The 21,942-nt window shown below is 45.1% G+C and overlaps 1 protein-coding gene across 8 annotated transcripts in view; it reads left to right on the forward strand.

Annotated features, from left to right (window-relative positions):
* AAK1 (AP2 associated kinase 1) overlaps positions 1–21,942 on the forward strand; it is a 1,655,011-nt gene that overhangs the window by 797,566 nt on the left and 835,503 nt on the right. For all 8 annotated transcript variants that reach the window (XM_044083018.1, XM_044083021.1, XM_044083020.1 and 5 more), the window contains exon 9: positions 854–933. In XM_044083018.1, the coding sequence (XP_043938953.1) occupies positions 854–933 (80 nt within the window). The remainder of the gene's footprint in view (positions 1–853; positions 934–21,942) is intronic.

Genomic DNA, 21,942 nt, shown 5'->3' on the forward strand with positions numbered 1-21,942 from the left:
CTGAGCCTAAGTCTGGAAGAAGAGGCCTAGTCTGATCCAAGATCCATCAGTGAGGAAGAATGAAAATGGACAACACAGGTACTGAGTTATGGTAAGTACATAACTTTTAATTTTTTATTTCTTATAGTAAACTGATTATTACTTGGTGGCGCTGCATTAGCGTTGTCGCCTCACAGTAAAAAGTTGTCCTGTTCGATTCTCAGCTAAAGCGTCTTCTGTGTGGAGACATGCGTGAATGGGCATACCTTCGTTGAAGGTTGTGCGTTAGGGCTGGCAACTCGGCATGTAAAAATCTACTGCCAATCATTAGCGGACCGGAGTTCCACTGTGGCGATCCCTAACCGGGAAAAGCCGAAAGACACACACACACATGCTACGTATGTCTGCAATTGTTTTAATATTACTTCTTCATCTTGCATGCTACATATGTCTGTAATTGTTTTAATATTATTTTTTCTGGAGCTTTCCTCTGTGTGCCTGTGCTGAATCTGGGTACTGTTCCTTAGTTAGACTTTCCCAATAAACAAATGTCAATACGTAAAAAAAAAAAAAATGTAATTTGCTAATGCCACTATACAATCTGAAAAAAGTGCAAAGTTGAAGTGATGGACATAAATACATATTTGTTTTCCTGCATAATAAGATGACTGTAGCCATAGACAATAGGAAAGTGACAGGGTTTGCTTATTCTTAGTATATTTTGCATCGGTTTTGATATACAAGCATGTGACATGGAGAATACAGTAGTCTAACTGGGAGAAGAAAACTGTACCTGTTCAAAATTATTGTATATATTAGTTGAGCTACCAGCTAGTTAACCAATAAAAATAGTGTGTATTTACTTTATTTGCAGAACTCTACAATCCCTATTAAGCTTCCTGAGCCTTTCCGAGCTAGTGAGGCTGCTGCTAAGAAGAGTCAACCAAAAGCCAGGTAAAGCATGAAGACGTTGGCAGATGTTTGTGTTTTTGTTACTTTTAAATAACCCATCTCACACACACACACACACACACACACACACACACACACACACACACTTACTTGGTCAGTTTTGGGAATAGTGTATACAAATTTAAAAGACTGAGGAACTTTCTACATCCTATCTGCCTTTTTAGGGGCAGCAGGCTAATACTCAGGAAAATTACTGGCAGGGACACACACACACACACACACACACACACACACACACACACACACACACACACATACTAGACTTTCACGCAGGATCTTTGATCTTTCAGCAAAAGCTTAATGACGTGTATTGTGGTGTTTAGCAACATTACTTTTAGGCCTTAACATTGTAGTAAAAGATTGTGTACAGTACTCATTACATAAGGCAACAGGACAGGCCACTTGTAAAGTAAGAGTGACAGTACACAGCAGTAGATTTGAAGAGTTTATCAGTGGGTGTTGGGCAGTATTTTTCAATAGCCGAATTTGTCAATTTACAAAGCTAAAAGATGGAAGCTTGTTCTTGTGATTTTTGTGTGCTGTTGTTAATGCACTGTGAAGGAGACTTCACAGCAATTGTTTAAACTAGTACACAGCTACTTTTTACATCTTCTGGCATGTAAAATTTATTTATTTATTTATCATTTGTTTACAGGATGGTCCAACCGGGTCAACAGAACCCGTTTTCAGCGGAGTCTTGGGGAAAAAAGCTCCACATACTCATATTTAGAACATTGCAAAGAGAAAAAAAATCATATAACATTCAATAAAATAATACAAACATAATTGTGGCATTAAATTTTATTACAGTATAGTTTTGTAGTGAAGCAAGACTATAAGTCACTAAGTTCACTGCAGATATCTTGAAAGGCACAAAACCTGCAGAATGTAAAATAATCTTACTGCAAACCAGTCAAACTTGCTTCCTGGAGTGCATTCAGACTGTTAGGCCTGGAGTTAAAGAAAAGTACAGCTGGTAGGAGTTGGCCATTTAACTAGCAAGACTGATTTCACATGAATTAGGACCACTTAATAGATTAAACTTTCCAAAGCTACAGGAAACCCCTCCCTATTCCCATCATGCATGCTGCACCCCACATGCTCATTAATCCCACAGCTGCAGTAGCCTTTAAGCTGTGTTGGTTTTGTCCTGCCTAGGACACAACCTGTCAGTTTCCAGAAGCTCTCGCTCCATCCAGCAGTGTGTCTGGGGACTATGTATATGACTGTGCGCCTAACTGATTGACAGCTTACCTTGTGACAGACTCATTCCAGTGAAGCTTAATGCATCCAAGATGTCCTCAGTTACAGCATGGATAACTTACCCTGCTTCAAAACAACTTAACACAGAACCCTTGGTAATTCTGAGGTCTCTTAACACCTCAGCCAGTGGTAGGTGATTCTGCAGTGGCCATTTGTCATTCCTCAGACCACTCACTTATCTCTCTGACCTCCTGTGGTGTAGTCCTTTCAGCCACCATGAACCAGGGAACAGCCATGTCCCGTTCAGCTGTTACACTGTGTGGTTTGGGCGTGAGAGAACCATCTCTCTTCCAGGTCAGGGAGACACTCTGAGTTGTTTGGTGTAGATGGGGAAAAAGATCTCAAGATGGGGTTCCAAGCTAGTTTTCAGCTAAATTTGTAAAGAAAAAAAAAACAAAATGTAACATTGTTCATCTGATGGCTTAGTGTATGTTAGGAAAGATGATTTTCTTACCATAGCTAGGAAATTATTACAGGCTGTTAATCCGGGTGCTCAGAAATTCATATCTGAAAATGTTGTCAGCAGAGGTATTCCTGAGAAAGACATGACAGAGGATTCTGACATAGATAGGGACAGGGCTTTTCCTGCATATTCCCAAGCAAAAATCTCTGATTCAGATGAAATCGGTCCTCACAAACTCCTTTAGAAGAATTTTCCTTTCATTAGACAATAGCCAGGATGGTGTTTTTATGAGAACAAATGGATGTTCCCCCTGAAGTGAGCCAATATTATAAGTTCCGAGTAAGTATACATTCTTCCACTCCCATATCTCCTATAACTGTACCAGCCTTGAAGGATGTATTTAATGCTGCCTGTAACAGTCCTGGTTCTCAGCCTTCAATTACCAAGAAGGCAGGTACACTTTACAAATGTAAACTAATAAACATTTGCTGCCTTTCCTGTTAAGTGGTATAGACTATTTGTAGGCTTCTGAGCCCCCAAGCCCTTCTGTGTTGGAGGGAAGCCTTCTAGCTTAGTTTTTTTTTCTTATAACTAGCCAGTTTTCTAGTTTCAGCACTCAAATCTGTTTCTTTGATCTCAGCACTTGTTCAGAAAAAAAAAATTCATCTGCTTTTACTGTACTTGTGTTTCTACCTACTTTTTTTACTTTTGCATCATCTTAAAAGTACTCAATTGTATTTATTACTGCTTGGTGTAACTCATTCTAAGCCTTTTGGTTTAAACACTTGGGCTTCGGACCAGTTGTTTTGCACTGAGAGGGTTTGTGGTCTGCACTGTAGTGGCAGAACAGGTAGCTTACATCCTTCTAGGTTAGAAACTGCTGATTGAGGGCTCAGTGTCTGTTATTCTAAAAGTGTATTAATTCTGGTTTAAGCACTTGGGCTTTCAGGCCAGTTATTTTACATTAAGAGGGTTCGTGGTCTGCACTCTTGTGGGAGGAGAGGCTGGACTCTGCCCTTCTTAGCTGGGAATTTCTGGTTGAAGGCTTATAGTGCATGCATATCTGAACTGCTTCTTACTGAAGTTGGTGCGCCTTGTTTGCTGTGGCATAGACTGGATTCGGGCCTGCTGGATCTAGCTTTGTTTGTGTAACTTGAGCACTAATCCAGGCATTCTCTAAAGTATTCAGTTGTATTTATTACTGCTTGGTAGTAACTTGATTAAAGTGTAGCTATCATTCTAGGTCTTTTGGATTAAGCACTTGGGCTTCAGACCAGTTGTTTTACATTAGGAAGGTTTGTGGCATGAACTGTGGTGGCAGGACAGGTAGCTTTCATCCTTCTAAGTTGGGAACTGCTACTTGAGAGCCCAGTGTCTGTTATTCTTAAAGTGTATTAGTTCTGGTGTAAGCACTTGGGCTTCAGGCCAGTTACTTTACATTAAGAAGGTTTGTGGTCTGCACTCTTGTGGGAGAAGAGGCTGGAATCTGCCCTTCTGAGCTGGGAATTTCTGGTTAAAGGTTTATAGTGCCTGAATATTTGAACTGTATCTTACTGAAATTGGTACACCTTGTTTGCTGTAGCATAGACTAGATCCAGGCCTGCTGAATCTAGGTTTGTTTATATGCTTGTTGTTTGTTTGCTTGTTATTTCCCTGGAACGCTAATTCCACCTAATATGCGGCTTCTCCGCGCTTCTGTGGATCACTAGTGATATCTGCATTGCTTACTGTACTTATTAACTTGTTTCACTTGAAAGAAAGTTACTGTTTGTCGTTTTTGCATTTAAGTTACCTGTAACACATTGCACTTAAGTTACCTGGCACTTGCTCACTAAAGCAATTATATAAGTCAGCACTAAAAATTAAAAGCACTACACCCTCACTCCCCTCTGGCCCTGGTTTTCAATTATTAAGGAATTCCCAATATTATTCTAGCAAGTCCAAAGGTCAGTTGTCAATCTCCTCTCCGGTCCAGCTGGTGAATCTGGGAATCTTGAGGCAATGTTACAACTGCCTCATGTACACAGACAACCCTCTCCTCCTCCCAACAAATTCCAACACATGTGAGAGATGCAACCATATAGCCAAACTGGAGGCTAAGCTCTCTCAACACAGTACTGGCATAACCAGTCAGGAGGAGAAGGAAACCACACTCACTACAATTCCAGTCTCACATAGACCTACCACGACAGCAAACCAAACACATAATGACACAAAAACATACTCGGAGGCTCTAAATAAAGATCTGCCGAAGCAGCAGAGACCTCCAATGCAGACACCCAAGCAGCCGCTACCCCAAAACAAAACACGTGCAACACATATCTCACAAAGCCAGTGTGCCAAACAGTCACAGCCCTTAAGACTAAACAACACACCTGATACACTTGTAATAGGTGACTCTATCGTCAGGCACACTGACGTCCCGCTCACCAGGCTGAACAAGGAGAGGGTCACGGTGAGCAGCCTGCCGGGCGCTAGGATCCGCCACATAACACAAGCACTCAGGTCACTCCAAGGCAAGTACAAATATGACTCAGTCATTGTCCATGCCGGTGTGAATGACCTGAGACGTACCTCCCTGGACTACATGAAAAGAGACATAAAGGAGCTCTCTGAGCATGTAGCCCAGGCTGGTATGACCCTGACCTTGAGAAGCATCTTACCCTCACCAAGAATGATGCCACAATATGAAGACAAGATGATCAATTTCAACAATTGGCTTAAGTACTGGTGTCATTCAAAGGGGATCCAATGCCTGTCAGCTTGGGATGATATGCTCGACAAGCCACGATGCTTCGCTAGGGATGGCTTGCACCTGTCACCCCTGGGCTTTCAGATATTGGCAAAGGCTCTTGCTACCCCATAGTGCCTTTTTTAGGCAAGGCTCAAAAGACAAACCCACCTCCATAGGTATCACAAGGGATAAGAAACTACGAGTAATGCTACTCAACGCCAGAAGTCTAAACCTCAAGATGCACGCACTCAAAACTCTCCTTAGCATGGAGAACATCGATATCTGTGCAGTAACAGAAACCTGGTTCAGGGCTCCCAAGAGCACCCCAGCACTACCAGGTTATACCTCATACCATGCTTTTCGGCCCCAAAACTTGGACCGAACCACAAAAGGAGGGAGTATCGATATTCATCAAAGATACCCACACCTCCAGGTTGGTGGCAAAGCACGAAGCATCAGAGACTATCCATGTGCAACTAACAGTGGGTAAAACTGCCTTCCAGTTTATAGCCTGCTACAGACCACCCTCCCAAACCCAGGAACCCCACTCGGCCTTCCTGAGAACACTGGAAAATATGAAGGTCTCTCCAAACACCATTGTATTGGGCGACTTCAACTACCCAAACATAGACTGGGAGCATTACTCTAGCTCCAACACCCTAGCCCAAAGGTTCCTAGAATTTATAAACTCAAATGCTATGGAACAACTTGTTACCACTCCCACAAGAGGGGAAAACATACTGGACCTGATCATCACCAACATGGGGACTCTATGCTCCAGACCAGAAGTGTATCCCTCACTGTTAAGATCAGACCATAAACTAATCTCACTGGATATTCACATCCCGACCCCACCCCCTGCCCAGAAAACCACAGTGAAAAACTTCTCTAAAGCAAATTTCACACTCCTCAAAACTGAGCTGGAATCCTTCAAAGCCCCCGGGCCTGTGGAAAATACGGCCCAGACTGCAGAATCCTTTATATAAACCCATTCTATGAACACCTTCAGGAATGCATGGATCATGCGATCCCAAATAAAACCAAGACCCAGTCCTCCAAAGGCAGACGTCCTGTCTGGTGGACCCCAGCCATAAACAAACTATACAATAGAAGGAGGAAGCTACTAAATGATAGAGCAAAATCCCAAAAAGGGAAGGCATCCTGATCAGTATTAGCAAAAAACTACGGGCACACATAACATTTTCTAAGGCCAGCTTCGAGAGAAAAATTGCACAGGACACTAAGGATAATCACAAGGCTTTCTTTAGTTATGTTAGGAACCTGGGTGGTAATTCCCAGATATGCTCAGAATTAGTCCAAAATGACAAAAAATACACTGAACCCACAGACATTGCCAACATCCTAGCTGACAGGTTCAGCGCAAACTTCTCCCCCCCCCCCTCCCTACCAAAAGGGCAAATATCTATCCCAGCAGAGTGCTGCCCCCCTGACATCTCAGATGCTCAGGTAAGAGCCGCCCTCTCCAAAGCAAAAACACAGCATCAATGGGACCAGATGGTGTCCCGGGCTGCATCCTACATGAACTCCAAGAAGAGCTAAACCCAAACATAAAACTACTGTTCAATCTCAGCCTTACTGCAGGATGTGCGCCCAAAGAGTGGCGTACAGCAACAGTGGTCCCTCTCCATAAAGGTGGTGCCTCAACGGATCCTGGAAACTATCGCCCCATAAGCCTGACTAGCTTGGTCTGCAAAGCTATGGAAAGGATCATCATGGACCTCATAAATAAAGATATTGGGGACCTACAAACACTGGATCCTACCCAGTTCGGCTTTAAGGGCAGATCCTGCCTCTTAAACCTGGTTGATTTCTTTGAAACAGTCACCAAGGCCATTGACGAGGGAAGGTGGTCCACACAGCCTACCTGGACCTCGCAAAGCCTTCGATACAATACCCCACTCGGGCATTATAGATAAGCTCACCAGCTTAAATATAAACCCCTATGTCACTAGATGGATTGCAAACTGGTTCAAGGACAGAACCCACATGGTTAGAATTGCTGGAGCCATGTCAGACTCCAAACCAGTTACAAGTGGTGTCCCACAAGGCTCAGTCCTGGGACCTCTCTTGTTCAGTATATATTTCTCGGAGGTACAGGCCAACACGGAAGGACTGTGACTGACCAAGTTCGCAGATGACTGCAAACTGGGTGCCATAATCGACTCTCCAGCCGACACAAGCATCCTCCAAAAGGGCCTCATAGAAACAGACAACTGGTGCCAGAACCATGGCCTCAAGCTAAATGCCAAAAAGTGTATAGTCATCCCCTTTGGCAAAAACAAAGTGCCCACAAATTACCACATAGGTGGTAATCCATTAAGTACAGAAGAAGTAATTAGGGACCCAAGTTGATAGCAATCTCTCATTTGACAACCACGTGGCCAAAGTGGTTAGAAAAACATTTTATATAGCCCACCTAATCATGAAGGGATTCACATCTAGATCAGAGGAGGTCATCGTGCCTCTTTACTCATCCCTCATCAGGCCCATAATTGAGTACAATGCCCCTTTTGGGATGTACCTTACCAGACACCTGCAGCAACTGGAAAGACCCCAAAAGTACCTCACCAAGAGGATCAAATGGCTCAAACAGATGCCATATGCTGCCCAGTTAAAGAAACTCCAGCTCTACTCAGTGGCATACCGCCTGTTCAGAGGTGATCTGTGCCTGACATATAAAGCCATGTTCAACCCGGAATTAATGGACATGCTGCACCTCAGAAAATCCAAATCCCATCGAGCTACGTGCTCGAGAGACTTGAACCTCAGCACTGAAATAAATAGGACATGCTGGAGGGACAGATCAGATTCATAACCCAGAGGCTCCCTTCACTCTGGAATAAAATCCCAGTCCAGGTTAGGCAGAGTCCCTCATTGACTCTCTTCAAGAGGAATCTTGATGAGTGGATGGGAGATCGTAGGTTTACCCTGGGTATCACTTCTGTGTCACTGTTAGACAGAGGCACAGTATACTAACCTCGAAAAAGGGCATAGAAAAATAAATTTAAAATGGGTGGCGAAAGCCAAACACATTCTGGCTAGGCTTATAAATGCCCTAGGGCAGATAGCCTAGTATGAACCTATGAACCTATGAAGGAAAGGTATCTGATAGGTTTAGTAAGAATATTTACTGCTTCCACATTGGTGTATAGGGCTTAACTGTCACTCAAGACAGCTTGTGAAAATGATCTACTGTACATCCTCCAGAAGGTACTGCCTATCTGAATTACATTGTTTGTAACATTTCTCAGGTATGAAAACATGCCTTAAGGAGTGTATATGCTTGTGCGGTTACTGTCTCTTGCTACAGTGTTGAGGAGATATACCTGAGTATGTAATCAAAAGTTTGTTGATGAGGAAAAGTCTAGAATTTAAATTCAGTTTTATATAAGGAGGATTTTGTTTGGCCCATCTGCTGCTCAGGTCCTCCAGACAGTTTGATGAGAGAGGGAAATTAGTGCAGGGAGTTTCCAATATTTTTCAGGCCCCCTTTTACAAAGCTCCCAAATCCTGGTTTCCATCTAAGAAACTAAGCCAGCAATCTCTGCCTTCTAAGGTCAAACAGGGAACCAAAAATAAATGTCAGGAGGGGAGCATGAGACAAGGATCTTTTCCAAAAAAGGTGATTGAAACTTCAGAATGACTGTGCCAGCATTATTTCCCCCTCTGCAGTCCTCTTGCCCCATTTCTCAAAATCTGTTCTAGAAACAGTCTCTGTACATTCCCCTTTGGCAACAGATTTTGAAGACACTCTGGTGGTGTTAAAAGTGGTTCTTGAGGGATACAGTTAGCATTAGATACAAATAACTCCTTTCAGAAAAGTTCCTTTCCATTCTCCAAACCAGAGTTTTTACTCCTTCAGGTTCTTCAGACCTTACTCAACCTAGGAGTCGTAGAACCAGTGCCTTTAAATTAAAGTGGTGAAGGCTTTTATTCCAAAATGTTTCTGGTATCAAAGAAAGGAGTTGTCTTGGAGACCAGTTCTAGATTTTTCATTTCTAAATCTTCATGTGAAACTCTCAAAATTCAAGATGCTGACCCTTCAGAGTCTGTTATCTTTCATTCCTTAAAGACTTTTGGCGTTTCCCAGTTGGGGGTCACTACAGCAGAACTCTGGTCCACTCATGATTGGCAGTGGATTTTTACAGTGCCGAGTTGCCAGCCCGACACCCAACCTTCAACGAAGGCATGCCCATTCACGGTCGCACATACCTACATGTCTTCAACGTCACTCGACCGCGGGGAGGACATGCAGACTCCACACAGAAGGCGCTCCAGCCGAGAATCGAACGAGAGAACCTCTTGCTGTGAGGTGACCATGCTAACCACTACATCACTGCGGCTGACGTTATCTTTCATTCCCTAAGGAAGTTTTTTTTTTCTTTTTTGTGATACCTGTCTTAAAGGAGGCATGCCATCACCTTCCCATAGCCAAAGGGTTAAGAAATTTCTTAGGTTTTCTGTGGCTGGCCACATTATCCATTCTCTGTATTACCTTTTGGGTTATTTACAGATCTAAAGGTGTTTGCATAGTGTCTAGCTCCAGTCATAGCTCATTGCAGACTGAATGGCATTCACATACTTCCTTACTGGAGTCTTTTCCCAGATGTCGAGTCATTACAGTGGGCTTTCTTCCCTTTTGACTGCTCTGTTCCAGGTAAATGCCAGGTTGCATACGAGAAAGATTCAGTGGTTTCTTTAAAAAAAAAAAAAAAAAACACTGACTTATCATTTACATCCAGTGGAATTATGGAATTTCCGATGCTGGTATTGAACTTTGGATTTGTTTCTACTTATAATTTCCACCAGTGCAGTTCCTTTTTGACAATCTCCCTTTTTTCCTGTTCCTCCAAGCCAGTCTCTAATTACAAACACCTCAAATTTTGTGTGTGGCCAGTTTCAGTTGGTGCAAAGCTGGGAAACTCTTAGACCAAAGCACATCATTGTCAGATGTGGGCTGTGATCCGTGACTTAAAATCTCTTCATTTATGGTCCCTTGGATCTCTTCAGTTGATTGTAGACAACTCTATAGTGATATGGTACAGAAGCAAGGAAGGCACAACCGGTTGTGCCTTCTGTGTAGGCTGGCTTTGATGGCTTGGGAGGTAACTCTTCACTCCTTAATCCATCAAGCATCTTACATTCCATCAGAACAAAACATTATGGCAGACAAACTGAGCAAGACCAGGACAGGCATTCAGTAATGGAAAATGAATGAGGAGGATTTCCAGGAATTAATGCATTTGTAGGGAACACCTCAGGTAAATTTGTTTGCTTCCTTACAGAGCAGACAACTGAAATATTTTGCTCCAGAACACCTCGCAAACAAGCCTGGAAAACAGATCTTTCACTTCTTGTGGTCGGGAATGTTTCTTTAAGCCTATCAAAGGTAGTTGTGAAGGTTTAAAAGGACTCCAGGGAGGGGGAGGGTTATAATGGTTAAGGTGTTTACTTCACAGACACCAAGTACAGGATTTGAATTTCATCTTTGGGAAATTGGTTAGTCTTGAAATGGCCTACAAGGGCAGCTAGCCCATCACTTACTTATGAACCTATAATAGTTGTGGTAACCCCTTTTGGTCCACACAACATTGGATGTCCTCCTATTCAAATGCTGCTGTATTCATGACATCAGGGAGTTTGCTCCTGCAACCCTCGAACGTCCGGCCATTGTACAAAAATTAAATGCTACCTCTAGGGTGCGTGCAACGTCCTGCACCTCTTGATTGACATTGCTTGTAAATGGACGTCTGGTATAAAGCGGACGCCAGCACGCATCCACTTCAGAGCTTTTCTGCAGCCTGTGTGATTACCAGCTCCAGTCGTCACTTTATCAGAAGTGTTTTTCTACATCCGACTCCATATACGTACCCCATAGGGGGTTTCTAATCTTTTCTTGCTACTGCTTTGGGTTGCATATCAGGTAGGAAGGGCAAGTGTAGATGTGGAAGGCAAATTCCACATAAGGACTCTCATGAGCTCTGCCTATTCTGTCTAGGCCAAGAACATGGCCATACCACGTGTAGTATTTGTCAGGCCTTAGTCTCCAATATCCTCAGAAACCATTTAGCAGCTTTGAATTTGTACCTTGAGAACCAAAGGCTTAAACGTCTAATTGAATGTATGGGCCCAATGCCGGTACCCTCGGAAGAACCCCCAGTCAACAAGGCCAAAAAGACCAGGCCTTAACCAACTGCTGCATCCTCCACTCCACCCATGCCTCTCGAGGCCAGTGAAGGCCTAGAGTCCGAGCCGGAGTCCTCGGGGCTTCCTTCAGTGGAAGGCCCAGAGGAAACTATTTCGTTGCCCAAGGTCATGTCCTGGAGGGAAAGTCAGGTATCCAAGTCGATTGCTGAGGGGGAATCTTAGGCTCTTATTTCTGAGGGACCATGTGAAGTTTCTCAGATTGTTCATGAAGGCGCAGAATCGGACGTTGTGAAGTGCAGGCCAGTGTCAGGTCCTCCTACCCTCCACCGTTTTTCTCAACTGCCTCCACTAGATTCTCATAGAAAGACAAAACAGAAAATTAAGCACATTTCCCAACCTCTGTCTTCTACGAGCATTGAACAGCCCCCGGATTGGCAGCCCTTTACACAAGGCCTGCTCAATTCTTTCCTGGCCTTATGTCAGGGCCCGAAACCCTACTCAGGCCCCAACAGCCTCTGCCCCCAAGAGAGCAATCCCTGACATCCCTTCTGCAGAAGAGGATTCCTCTGAGGATGATGATGAATCCCTCCCCTACTCCTCATAAATGGCTTCTCCCCTGGGATATGCTTCCCCAGAGGAGGAGTTCAGTGGCACACATTCCCCGGGCGAGGCTCTCACCTTTGGTGAGACCATCACTAAGGTGCAAGATTTCTTTAAATGGGATAGCAGCCAAGTCACTGAGACTCAAAAAAGATATTATGAATTACTCCATTTGAAGTTTCCTCGTCCATTTGCTGTGCCCCCTGTATACCCTGCTTTTCTGGATGTATTCATGGCTGCTTCTATAAAGCCTGTTTCACAGCCCCCAAACGTCCAAACAGATTCTGCAAGGTGCCTGAAGCAGCAACCTTTCTCTACAAGGCTCCTGCCGCAGATGCGTCAGTCATTTCTGTGACCATGGACAAAACTTCCAAATTGCTCCCCTCCGCTTCTCTTCTGCCCTCTGATAAAGAGAGCAGGATGATAGAATGTCTGGGAAAGAAGGTTTACACTTCTGCCACCCTGGCTGTAAGAGCCATCTACTATCAGACACATATGGCTAAATATGCCCTGGCTGTCATGGTAGATATAACAAAACAATTGGAAAAACTACCAGATTCTCCTGCTAAGGCGAAGATCTCTTCCCTCCTGAGCTGTTGCTCCCAGGTCACAAAACATTCTATCAAGTGCAGCTAAGATGGTGTTGAAGCCTCTGCTAGAGCTGCTGCTTCATGCTCTGTTATCAGGAGATACTTGTGGCTGAGACTTCAACCTCTCCCTGATGACATCAAATCCAAACTCCTGGATGTGCCTCTGGACAACAGTCACCTGTTTGATGCAGCTCCTGCTGATTTCTTCATAGCCCTCCAAACCAAAGGGAAGGAACTGCAGGAACTGTGACATATTTTTCTCTCTCCAGTACCACGTTTTCAGAGGAATTACCCAACAAAAAACTTTATTTGACAGAACTTCTGGCAAGAGACCTCAGACTAAGACCTCAGACTAAACCCAGAAAGGAACACAGGAAACAGGCCCCACTCAGGCCTGCCTCTGTCATCCCTCCTTCAAAACAGCCCTTTCAGGGAAAACCTGGTAGTCTGTGACTATCAGGCTCCTCCCTCAGACACCCCTCTATCCATGTGCTTCTCCCTCTCTCTTCCCACTTGGAGGCAGGTTACCCAGGACTCCTGGGTCCTCTCAATCATACAACAGGGATACTTCATGTCCTGGGAGGCCAGACCCTCCCCAATAGGCATCCCTCACCCACCCCAAGACCAAATACCTCTCTTCCCTCCAATCCTACAAGAACTCCTTGCTCAAAGAACCATTCAGGAGGTTCCCACCTTGACAAGAGGAAGAGGATTTTATTCAAGACTCTTTTTTTTTGTCCCCAGAAAGGAAGGCAACTGGAGGCCAATCCAGGACCTATCCCACCTCAGCACCTTCCTCAGAGTCCCCTCCTTCAGGATGCTCTCTCTCCCTACTCTGCTACCCCTGATCCCTCCTCAGGCTTTCCTAGTGTCCTTGGACATAAAAGATGCCTACCTATACATCCCCATTCATCCACTTTTCAGTGGACTCTGCGCACTTTCAGTTCTGTGCTTTACCCTTTGGTCTTTCTGTAGCACCAAGGGTATTTACAGAATGTTTGGCCCCAGTTGTGGCATTCGCCTGAACAAATACAGAATACAATTTTCCCTTACTTAGATGGCATCCTGATCCAGGCTCCCTCAAGTTCCACAGCCCTACAACATCTAAGCTTCACCAGCTCCCTGCTGTCAGGTCTATGATTTGCCATAAACCTCAAAATAATTCTCCCTAATACCCTCCCAAGACCAGGTGTTTCTAGGGTGTCATATTCTGACAAGGAAAATGATGGCTTTCCTACATCAAGACAAGATTGTGATGCTCACATCTTATTTCGAGGAAATGCTTCCCCTAAAAGCCATCTCAGCCAGGGAATTCCTCAGAATCCTAGGGTTCATGGCCTCAGCTATCCCCCAAGGTCCCCCTAGCAAGGCTCCACATGAGGAAGTTCCAGTGGTATCGAAGTTCAGTCTGGAAACAACACTTGCATCCACTGGAATTCATGATTCTCATGCTGTTGTACCTGACCAGGGAACTCAAATGGTGGATCTCCCAGATTCAGAAGAATCCTGACCAGCCCATACCTCCCAAATAGGATCTCTTCATGGAAGCCTCAGATACAGGCTGGGGCGCAGACTTAGGAAACTGGAGAGTGAAGAACTCAGACCCACATCCAACAGAAGGAGCACATCAATATCAAGAAAATGAGAGACCTAATATTGGCCTTAGACATTTTCCAGGATCACTTTCTACCAGGCACTCTGTGGTGGTACACAGACAGTACCACTGTGCTGTAGTACAGCAATACGTAGGGGGGGGGCAAAGTCCTACCTCCTGTGTAGACTAGCACTGCAGGCTTGGGAAATCGTGCTGGGGAAACAGATCCTCCTCCAAGCGGTTTATATCCCTTCTGCAGAAAATGTGTTGGCAGATTCAGTGAGCAGGACCATGACCCTTTGTCATGAGTGGATGCTGAACAGGGACGTGTTTCTGGACCAGGGTCATCGATAGGGTATCCCAGATGTGGATCTCTACACCTCCCCCATTAACAGACAGCTGCCGACCTTCTGTTCCAGGGTACCTCACCCAGAAACTTGGAAGTTGGATGCTGTCTTGATTTCCTGGAAGGGAATGTACGCCTATGGATCCCCCCCTCCCCTCTCATACAAAGAGTCCTGCTGAAAATTCAGAAGGAACAGTTTCAAATCTTGCTGGTGACTCCCTATTGGCCAGGGCAGCACTGTTTTTTTCTTCTATTTCACCTAGCCCAAGGGCAGTCACCACAAGTTACCCCAGTGAATGGGCCTACTCACACAGGACAGGAGAACACTTGTACACCACCAGCTGCCCACTCTGAACCTCACACTGTGGGTGATAAGCCGCCGATTCCCTTTAGACATCTATACTCAGAGGACGTGATCCAGGATGATGTTCGTGTTTCACTGTTGCAGTCATCACATTTGGGTTATCTGCTTGCAGTAGCCCTCAGTCGGCCTGATTATCAAAGTCTTGGGTCCTGCGTCAGTTGCTGTCTCATCTTCCATGACGTCAGGTAGTCGGGGGTATAAAGCATGCAGCCAATGCCATTACATCAGTCTTTCTTGCCGTGCGGTGCCCAAAACAGAAGCAGTTCGCAAGTGTCGGTTGGCCAGCTTCTGAAATTTTCATTTTCGAGTTTCAGATCCAGAGTGTTAAGCTAAGCTAAGTTCCCCATTGGGGATCCTTTTTCTTGCTCTAAACCGATGTCAGTAAATGTTAACAATTGTATTTCTTGTGGAAAGCAAATACTTCATAAAGATTTTCATTCGTACTGTATTCCTTGCTTAGGCCCAGACCACGACATTCCTCACTGTCGGATGTTCATCGTGCATACAGCTGCAGTCATAACAGATGGGTTCTCCTGCCGTCAGGCGGGTCCTCGGTCGGCCGAATTCCAACATCTAGGTCCAGCGTCGGTTGTTGTCACTTCTTCCCTGACGTCAGTGCGACAGGGGTATAAAGGAACCAGCCGACGCCATTTTCTTCAGTCTTTCTTGCTGCACGGTGCCCGAAGCAGAAGCAGTTCGCAAGTGCCAGTCGGCCAGCTCCTGAGATTACGAAAATTTGGAAACCGAAGTCTTCTTAAAAGCTAAGTACCCCGTTGGGGAACCTTTTCTTGCCTCAGACCGATGTCAGACAAAGTTAATAATTGTATTTCTTGTGGGAAGCAAATACCGCATAAGGATTTCCATTCCCTCTGTATACCTTGTTTAGGCCCAGACCACGAGGTCTCGGCCTGTCGCTTTTGTGCTACTTTCAACAAACGCACTATTAAGCGTCGGGCGGAGTTCGCCCAGCATTATTTTGGAAAAGCATTTAACTATACCATGTCGTCGGATACTCCGACTCCGGTTTTGCCTAAAAACCACAAAGACAAGAACCGACACGTGAGGTCCGCAGCCTCTACCGACACCACGCCAAAGCCGACTACACGTGGTCCGGTTCTCAGTGAGGCGCCTACGCAGCCCCTGCCTACCGACGACCTGTCTTTGACGGTGTCTCCTCTGCCCGAGGTCGCAGGCTCCTCGACCCACACCCCGACTACAGATACTGAAGCCACTCGACGTTGAAACTCAGAATGTGGACAGGTCCACCTCCACTCAAGGTGTCTTCAGACCTTCCTCTTCTTTCTCCATCAAGGCTTTCACAAAGTCTAAAGCAACCATGCACTCTGAGACCAGCTACACAGGGCCCATCTCCAGGCCCCATGCCTAAGAAACAGATGCTTAAAATGTCTGAGGATTTAATTACTCTTATCAGAGGTTCTCAGCCCCATCTGGACAAAAGGCCTAGAGTGGAGGAAGATTCCCCCTCCTCTAATCAGGACTCCATTGTTTCAGAGCACTCTGATGATCAAGAACATTCTTACTCCCCTTTTGAAGACTCTGATGCGGAGGAGTCCATCCCTTCTGTATCCCCCCCTGAGGATTACTCATTTGGGGAAACTTTGCATACCTTAAAGGAACACTTCCACTGGGAAGGCCAGGATTATTCTGATTCCAAGAAAAGGCTCAGGGAATTCCTCTTGCTTCCTCAGCACGGGCCTCTGGCTATACCTCCTGTTTTGGACATCTTAGATGATGTTTACTCAGAGGCCTGCCTTAACCCGGACTCTCTACCTCCAGCTCCAGTTAAGCCTGACAGGTACTACAGGGTCCCTGAGTCACACCAATTTCTATACAAAAGCCATGCTGCTGACCCAGAAACCATCTCACAGGGTCCCAAGGGTGTTAAGGCCTCCATTGCTAAAAATCCATTGCCTTCCGAGAGAGATTCCAGATCCTTAGAAACGTGGGAAAAAAAGGTATATACCTCAGCTACCTTATCCATGAGGGCCTTAAACAGTCACTTTCATATGCTAAAATATCAACAGTTTTTGTTATCACAATTGAAAAGTAAAATGTCACAGCCTGAACAACCAGACTTGAAGGAGTTGCAGGATTTGATGCATAGTGCAGAACAAGTGGGTAAGCATACCTTACAGTGTGGTTTTGATGCTCTAGAGGCCTCATGTAGAGCTGCTGTTACAGGATCAGTCATACGTAGGCATGCCTGGCTCAAGGAACAAGCCCTGCCTGATCATGTCAAAGCTAAATTACTAGATGCCCCTCTTCAAAAGGATGTACTATTTGGTGCTAATGCTGAGGAGGTATTAAGGAAAATGGAGGAAAAGGCTAAATCAATGCAAACAGTGAAAGAATTTCTACAGGGTCAACCCCCACGTTTTAGTAGAAATTGGCCTTCCAAAAACTGGTCCTTTCCTGCCACAGACAGACCCCAAAGAGGCAGATATAGGCGCCCGAGGGGCAGAGGGCAATCCCAAGGATCGTATAGAGGCAGACAATGGCAAGCTCCTACACAAAGAGGTGGTGAGGACAACTCGCAATCTTTCAGAAAGCAAACCCAATGACTTTCCCCTTTGCATGCCAACCAGGTCTCAAATGGCAGCCCCCTTAGGAGGAAAGCTGTCATTATTTTCAAAAAATTGGCATATTGTCACAAAAGACAAATGGATCCTGGACATTATAAACAGAGGCTACAGATTTCATTTTCACACCCTTCCAAAAATGAGAGGCATGCCAAACCTGCCACACAATGAAAGAGCAGAGGCACAAAGGCAAATTACAAAGCTCATAGACATGAAAGCTATTCAAGAGGTACCTACGCACGAACAAGGTCAAGGTTTTTATTCCAGGCTATTCCTGGTACCAAGGAAGGGAAAATATTGGAGACCTATTTTGGACCTGTCCATCCTAAACACATTTCTACTCGTACCAAAATTCAAGATGCTCACTCTACAGCAACTTCTTCCCATGCTGGGCAAGGAGTCTTGGCTGGTAACAGTGGACCTCAAGGAGGCATACCTGCATGTCCCAATCAGACAAAATTGCAGAAGATACCTCAGATTTCTTGCAGGTTCAATTCATTATCAATTCTCTGCATTGCCCTTTGGCTTATCTACTGCACCCAGAGTATTCACGAAATGCCTGGCATCAGTAATTGCCTTCTGCAGACTTCAAGGGATACAAATATACCCTTATTTGGACGACTGCCTGATCCAAGCGGACAGCAAGAACATACTTCTGAAACATCTGGCTTATGTAATAATGTTGTTGAGCTCTCTGGGATACACAGTCAACAAAAAGAAATCAAGACTAATACCCTCTCGAAAGATAATTTTCCTGGGTGCCAACTTGGATACAAACACCCAGATGGCTTACCTCACGCCAGAGAAGCAGGAGCAGCTAATTCAATATTTCACAGCACTAGCAAATTGCACCAGGCTTACTGCAAGGAAAATCCTGCAGGCTCTGGGATTCATGGCATCTTGCATCTTACTAATTCCATGTGCAAAGCTGCATATGAGGAAACTTCAATGGTACCTGAAAAACATATGGTCTCAACACAGCCACAGTTTGGAAACAATAATACCACTAATTCCATGTCTGCAAAAGGAATTTCTGTAGTGGGCTCAAGCTTGCCAAACAAACACAGGCCTTCCATTCAGCAAGCCTCAAGCAAATCAAGTCATCACAACAGACGCCTCAGACTACGCCTGGGGGGCGCACATGGCAGATCGGTGCATTCAGGGCAAATGGTCCCAAAAAGAAAAGCACCTTCACATCAATCAACAGGAAATGCTAGCAGTAATAAATGCTATTATAGCTTTCAAGGACCTTCTGCAGCCAGGTCAACTATTGATAAGGACAGACAACACCACAGTAATGTGGTACATAAACAAACAGGGAGGAACACATTCCTACCCCCTATGCAGACTGACCATGTCACTTTGGAACATGGCCATGGACTTGCAACTCGAACTACAAGCACAGTACTTGCCAGGCAAGGAAAACACGCTGGCAGACAACCTAAGCAGAAATATGACAGATCCACACGAATGGAAGTTGCATCCAAAAGTCTTTACAGAAATAATCCAGGCATGGGGAAGGCCAGACATAGATCTATTTGCCTCCCACAAAAATCACCAATTGACAAAATTTTGCTCAAGGATTTTCCACCCAAAGGCCTGGAGAGTGGACGCTCTCTCTTTGTGTTGGACATCAATGACAGTTTATGCCTTCCCACCTCTTCCTCTGTTGCCCAAAGTTCTACTGAAAACCAGAGCAGACAGACCAAAGATGATCCTCATTGCTCCGGACTGGCCAAGACAACACTGGTACCCACTCCTGAGGAGCCTGACGCATTCACCACCATGGACACTGCCTCTAATGCCACTTCTCTTGACTCAACACAGCTTCAAAACTCTTCACAGCCAGCTAAAGACACTCAATCTAGCTGCATGGAAGATTCCTTAGCATCACAGCAAACCCTACTCTCCAAGGAGGTGCAGGATATCATTTTGGAGGCCAGAAGGCCGTCAACTAGAAAAGCTTACTCCGCAAAATGGAAGCGGTTTTGCGCCTGGAATGAGAAAAGGGGTCAGGATCCTGAGAAATTGAATTTACCTCAAATACTACAGTACTTAACTGAGCTGTTAAGCAGTGGACTTTCATTCTCCTCCATCAAAATCCATGCCTCAGCCATTTCTGCAGAATACAACACTGATCCACCCTTATTCTCACACCCTTTCTTAAGGCAGTTCCCCAGAGGGGCTAAGAATCTAAGACCACCAAGAAAACAGCCAATACCTGCTTGGGATCTCAATTTCATTCTGGAAAAACTGACCTTGCCTCCCTTTGAACCAGCTACCTCATCAGATTTGCATTATTTGTCCTGGAAAACAGCTTTCCTTCTGGCAATTACCTTAGCTCGTAGAGTTTCAAAACTACAAGCACTCATGGCGGTGCAGCCTTTCATCATCTTCCATCAGGACAGAGTTTCCTTGCGAACCAACCCGTCCTTTATGCCTAAAGTGGTATCCAATGTAGCTTTGAATCAAGCCATACATTTACCTACCTTCTATCCTAATCCTCAAAACAAAGGGGAGAGACTACTACACTCCTTGGATATCCACAGACAGCTACGTTATCTGGACAGAACAAAGCCTTTCATAAAATCAGACCAGCTCTTTGTGTCCTATGCTGTAGGAGCTCAAGGAAAGCCAATTTCGAAACAGACAATCTCTAAATGGATAGCCCACTGCATACGCTTTTGCTATTCCTTTCATGGCAAGACTGTACCTACAGGCATCAGATTTAACTCCACAAGGGCCACTGCCACCTCTGCAGCCTCTCAGAGGAGTCCCTACCAAAGATATTATGGAAGCAGCCACTTGGAGTTCTGTACATACCTTCTCCAAGCACTACCACCTACCATTATACTCCAAAACTAGGGCAGGCTTTGCCACTGCAGTCTTGCAAGGCATCCTGGCTCCTCCGAGTGCCACCTAGTGCCTACCACCCCTTTCTTAGCTTTGGGATTCTACCCATCTGTTATGACTGCAGCTGTATGCACGATGAACATAGTACAGTTTTGTACCTACCATAAATGTAGATGTTCGAGTGCTAATACAGCTGCAGTCCAGGTTGCCCTCCCTCTTTCCCCTCTTGGGACAATCCTAATGGCTAAAACCTCCTCATACAACATGATTGGGGTATTCTTTTATGGTGTATTTGCTTGCAACTACTGTTTTTTGATTTTATTGCATTGCATTATTACATATATTTATGTTTTGCCTTCCTTCTGGGGGCACCTGACATCTGGGGCAAGAAAAACTGAAGAAAATGGCGTCGGCTGGTTCCTCTATACCCCTGTCGCACTGACGTCAGGGAAGAAGCGACAACCGACGCCGGACCTAGACTTTGGAATTCGACCGACCGAGGACCCGCCTGACGGCAGGAGAACCCATCTGTTATGACTGCAGCTGTATTAGCACTCGAACATCTACATTTATGATAGGTACAAAACTGTACTTTTTGTGCCTTATTCAAACTTTGTACTATTCGTCGTCGGTTCATTTACGCATCTAAATATTTTGGTACTCGGTTCAATTATCCATAAATGGCTTCAGTAAGCCACCCGACTACTGACATTTCGAAAAAACACAAAGATAAAGACAGAGACAGACCGCATAGAACCAAAGCTGCCGACGACACTTCTCCTAAGCTAGTCGCCAGTTTGCTGTTACTTAGTGAGGTGCTTTCACAGCCCCTGATGCACACTACTTCAGATTTGCCGGCCTCTACTGTGACCCATTCGGTGTCCGGTATGCCGCAAGATGCTACTTAGACTGTGGAACCTGCTGCTGTCTCTACCTTGGATGGGTCCAGAGCCACTGTGCAGGCACCGGCTTCTGAGGGTGTATTCAGGCCTACTGACTTGCATATTAAACCAATGCCATCTTATTCTTCCAGGCCTAAAACTCGATCCATGCCTAGAAAACCGATGCCCAGACCACATGGTCAGGCCTCTATGCCTAAAAAACAAATGATGTTATGTGATCCTATCTCGCCTACATTCTGTACTGATGGGCTCGGAGCCGATCCCTCTGCTCCGACTCGGCACGCTTATGCTATAGAGTGAGGCCTCTTATTGGCTGAGCTATCTTTATCCCAGGATGCACCACCACTAATCCCCCAGATCTCGTTTGCCGCTTACAGAGCTAAGACGTGGTCTCAACTTGGCTGGGCTAAGTACTATTTATTTAGGCTTTTTCCTGTCAGAAATTTGCTTGATTTAAATCCAAAAGCTGTTTTAACAGCTATTGTTGTTATACGAGTGTGTATTAGTAGTTTTGGTAGAGGATTTCGTGTTTTTTCCTGTCAGGGAAGGTTTCCCGTTTAAGTTAGAGGGGCCT

This window comes from Protopterus annectens, chromosome 9.part0 (genome assembly GCF_019279795.1).
Source record: "Protopterus annectens isolate FY-2018-M chromosome 9.part0, PAN1.0, whole genome shotgun sequence".
NCBI classification, from domain to species: domain Eukaryota; kingdom Metazoa; phylum Chordata; order Ceratodontiformes; family Protopteridae; genus Protopterus; species Protopterus annectens.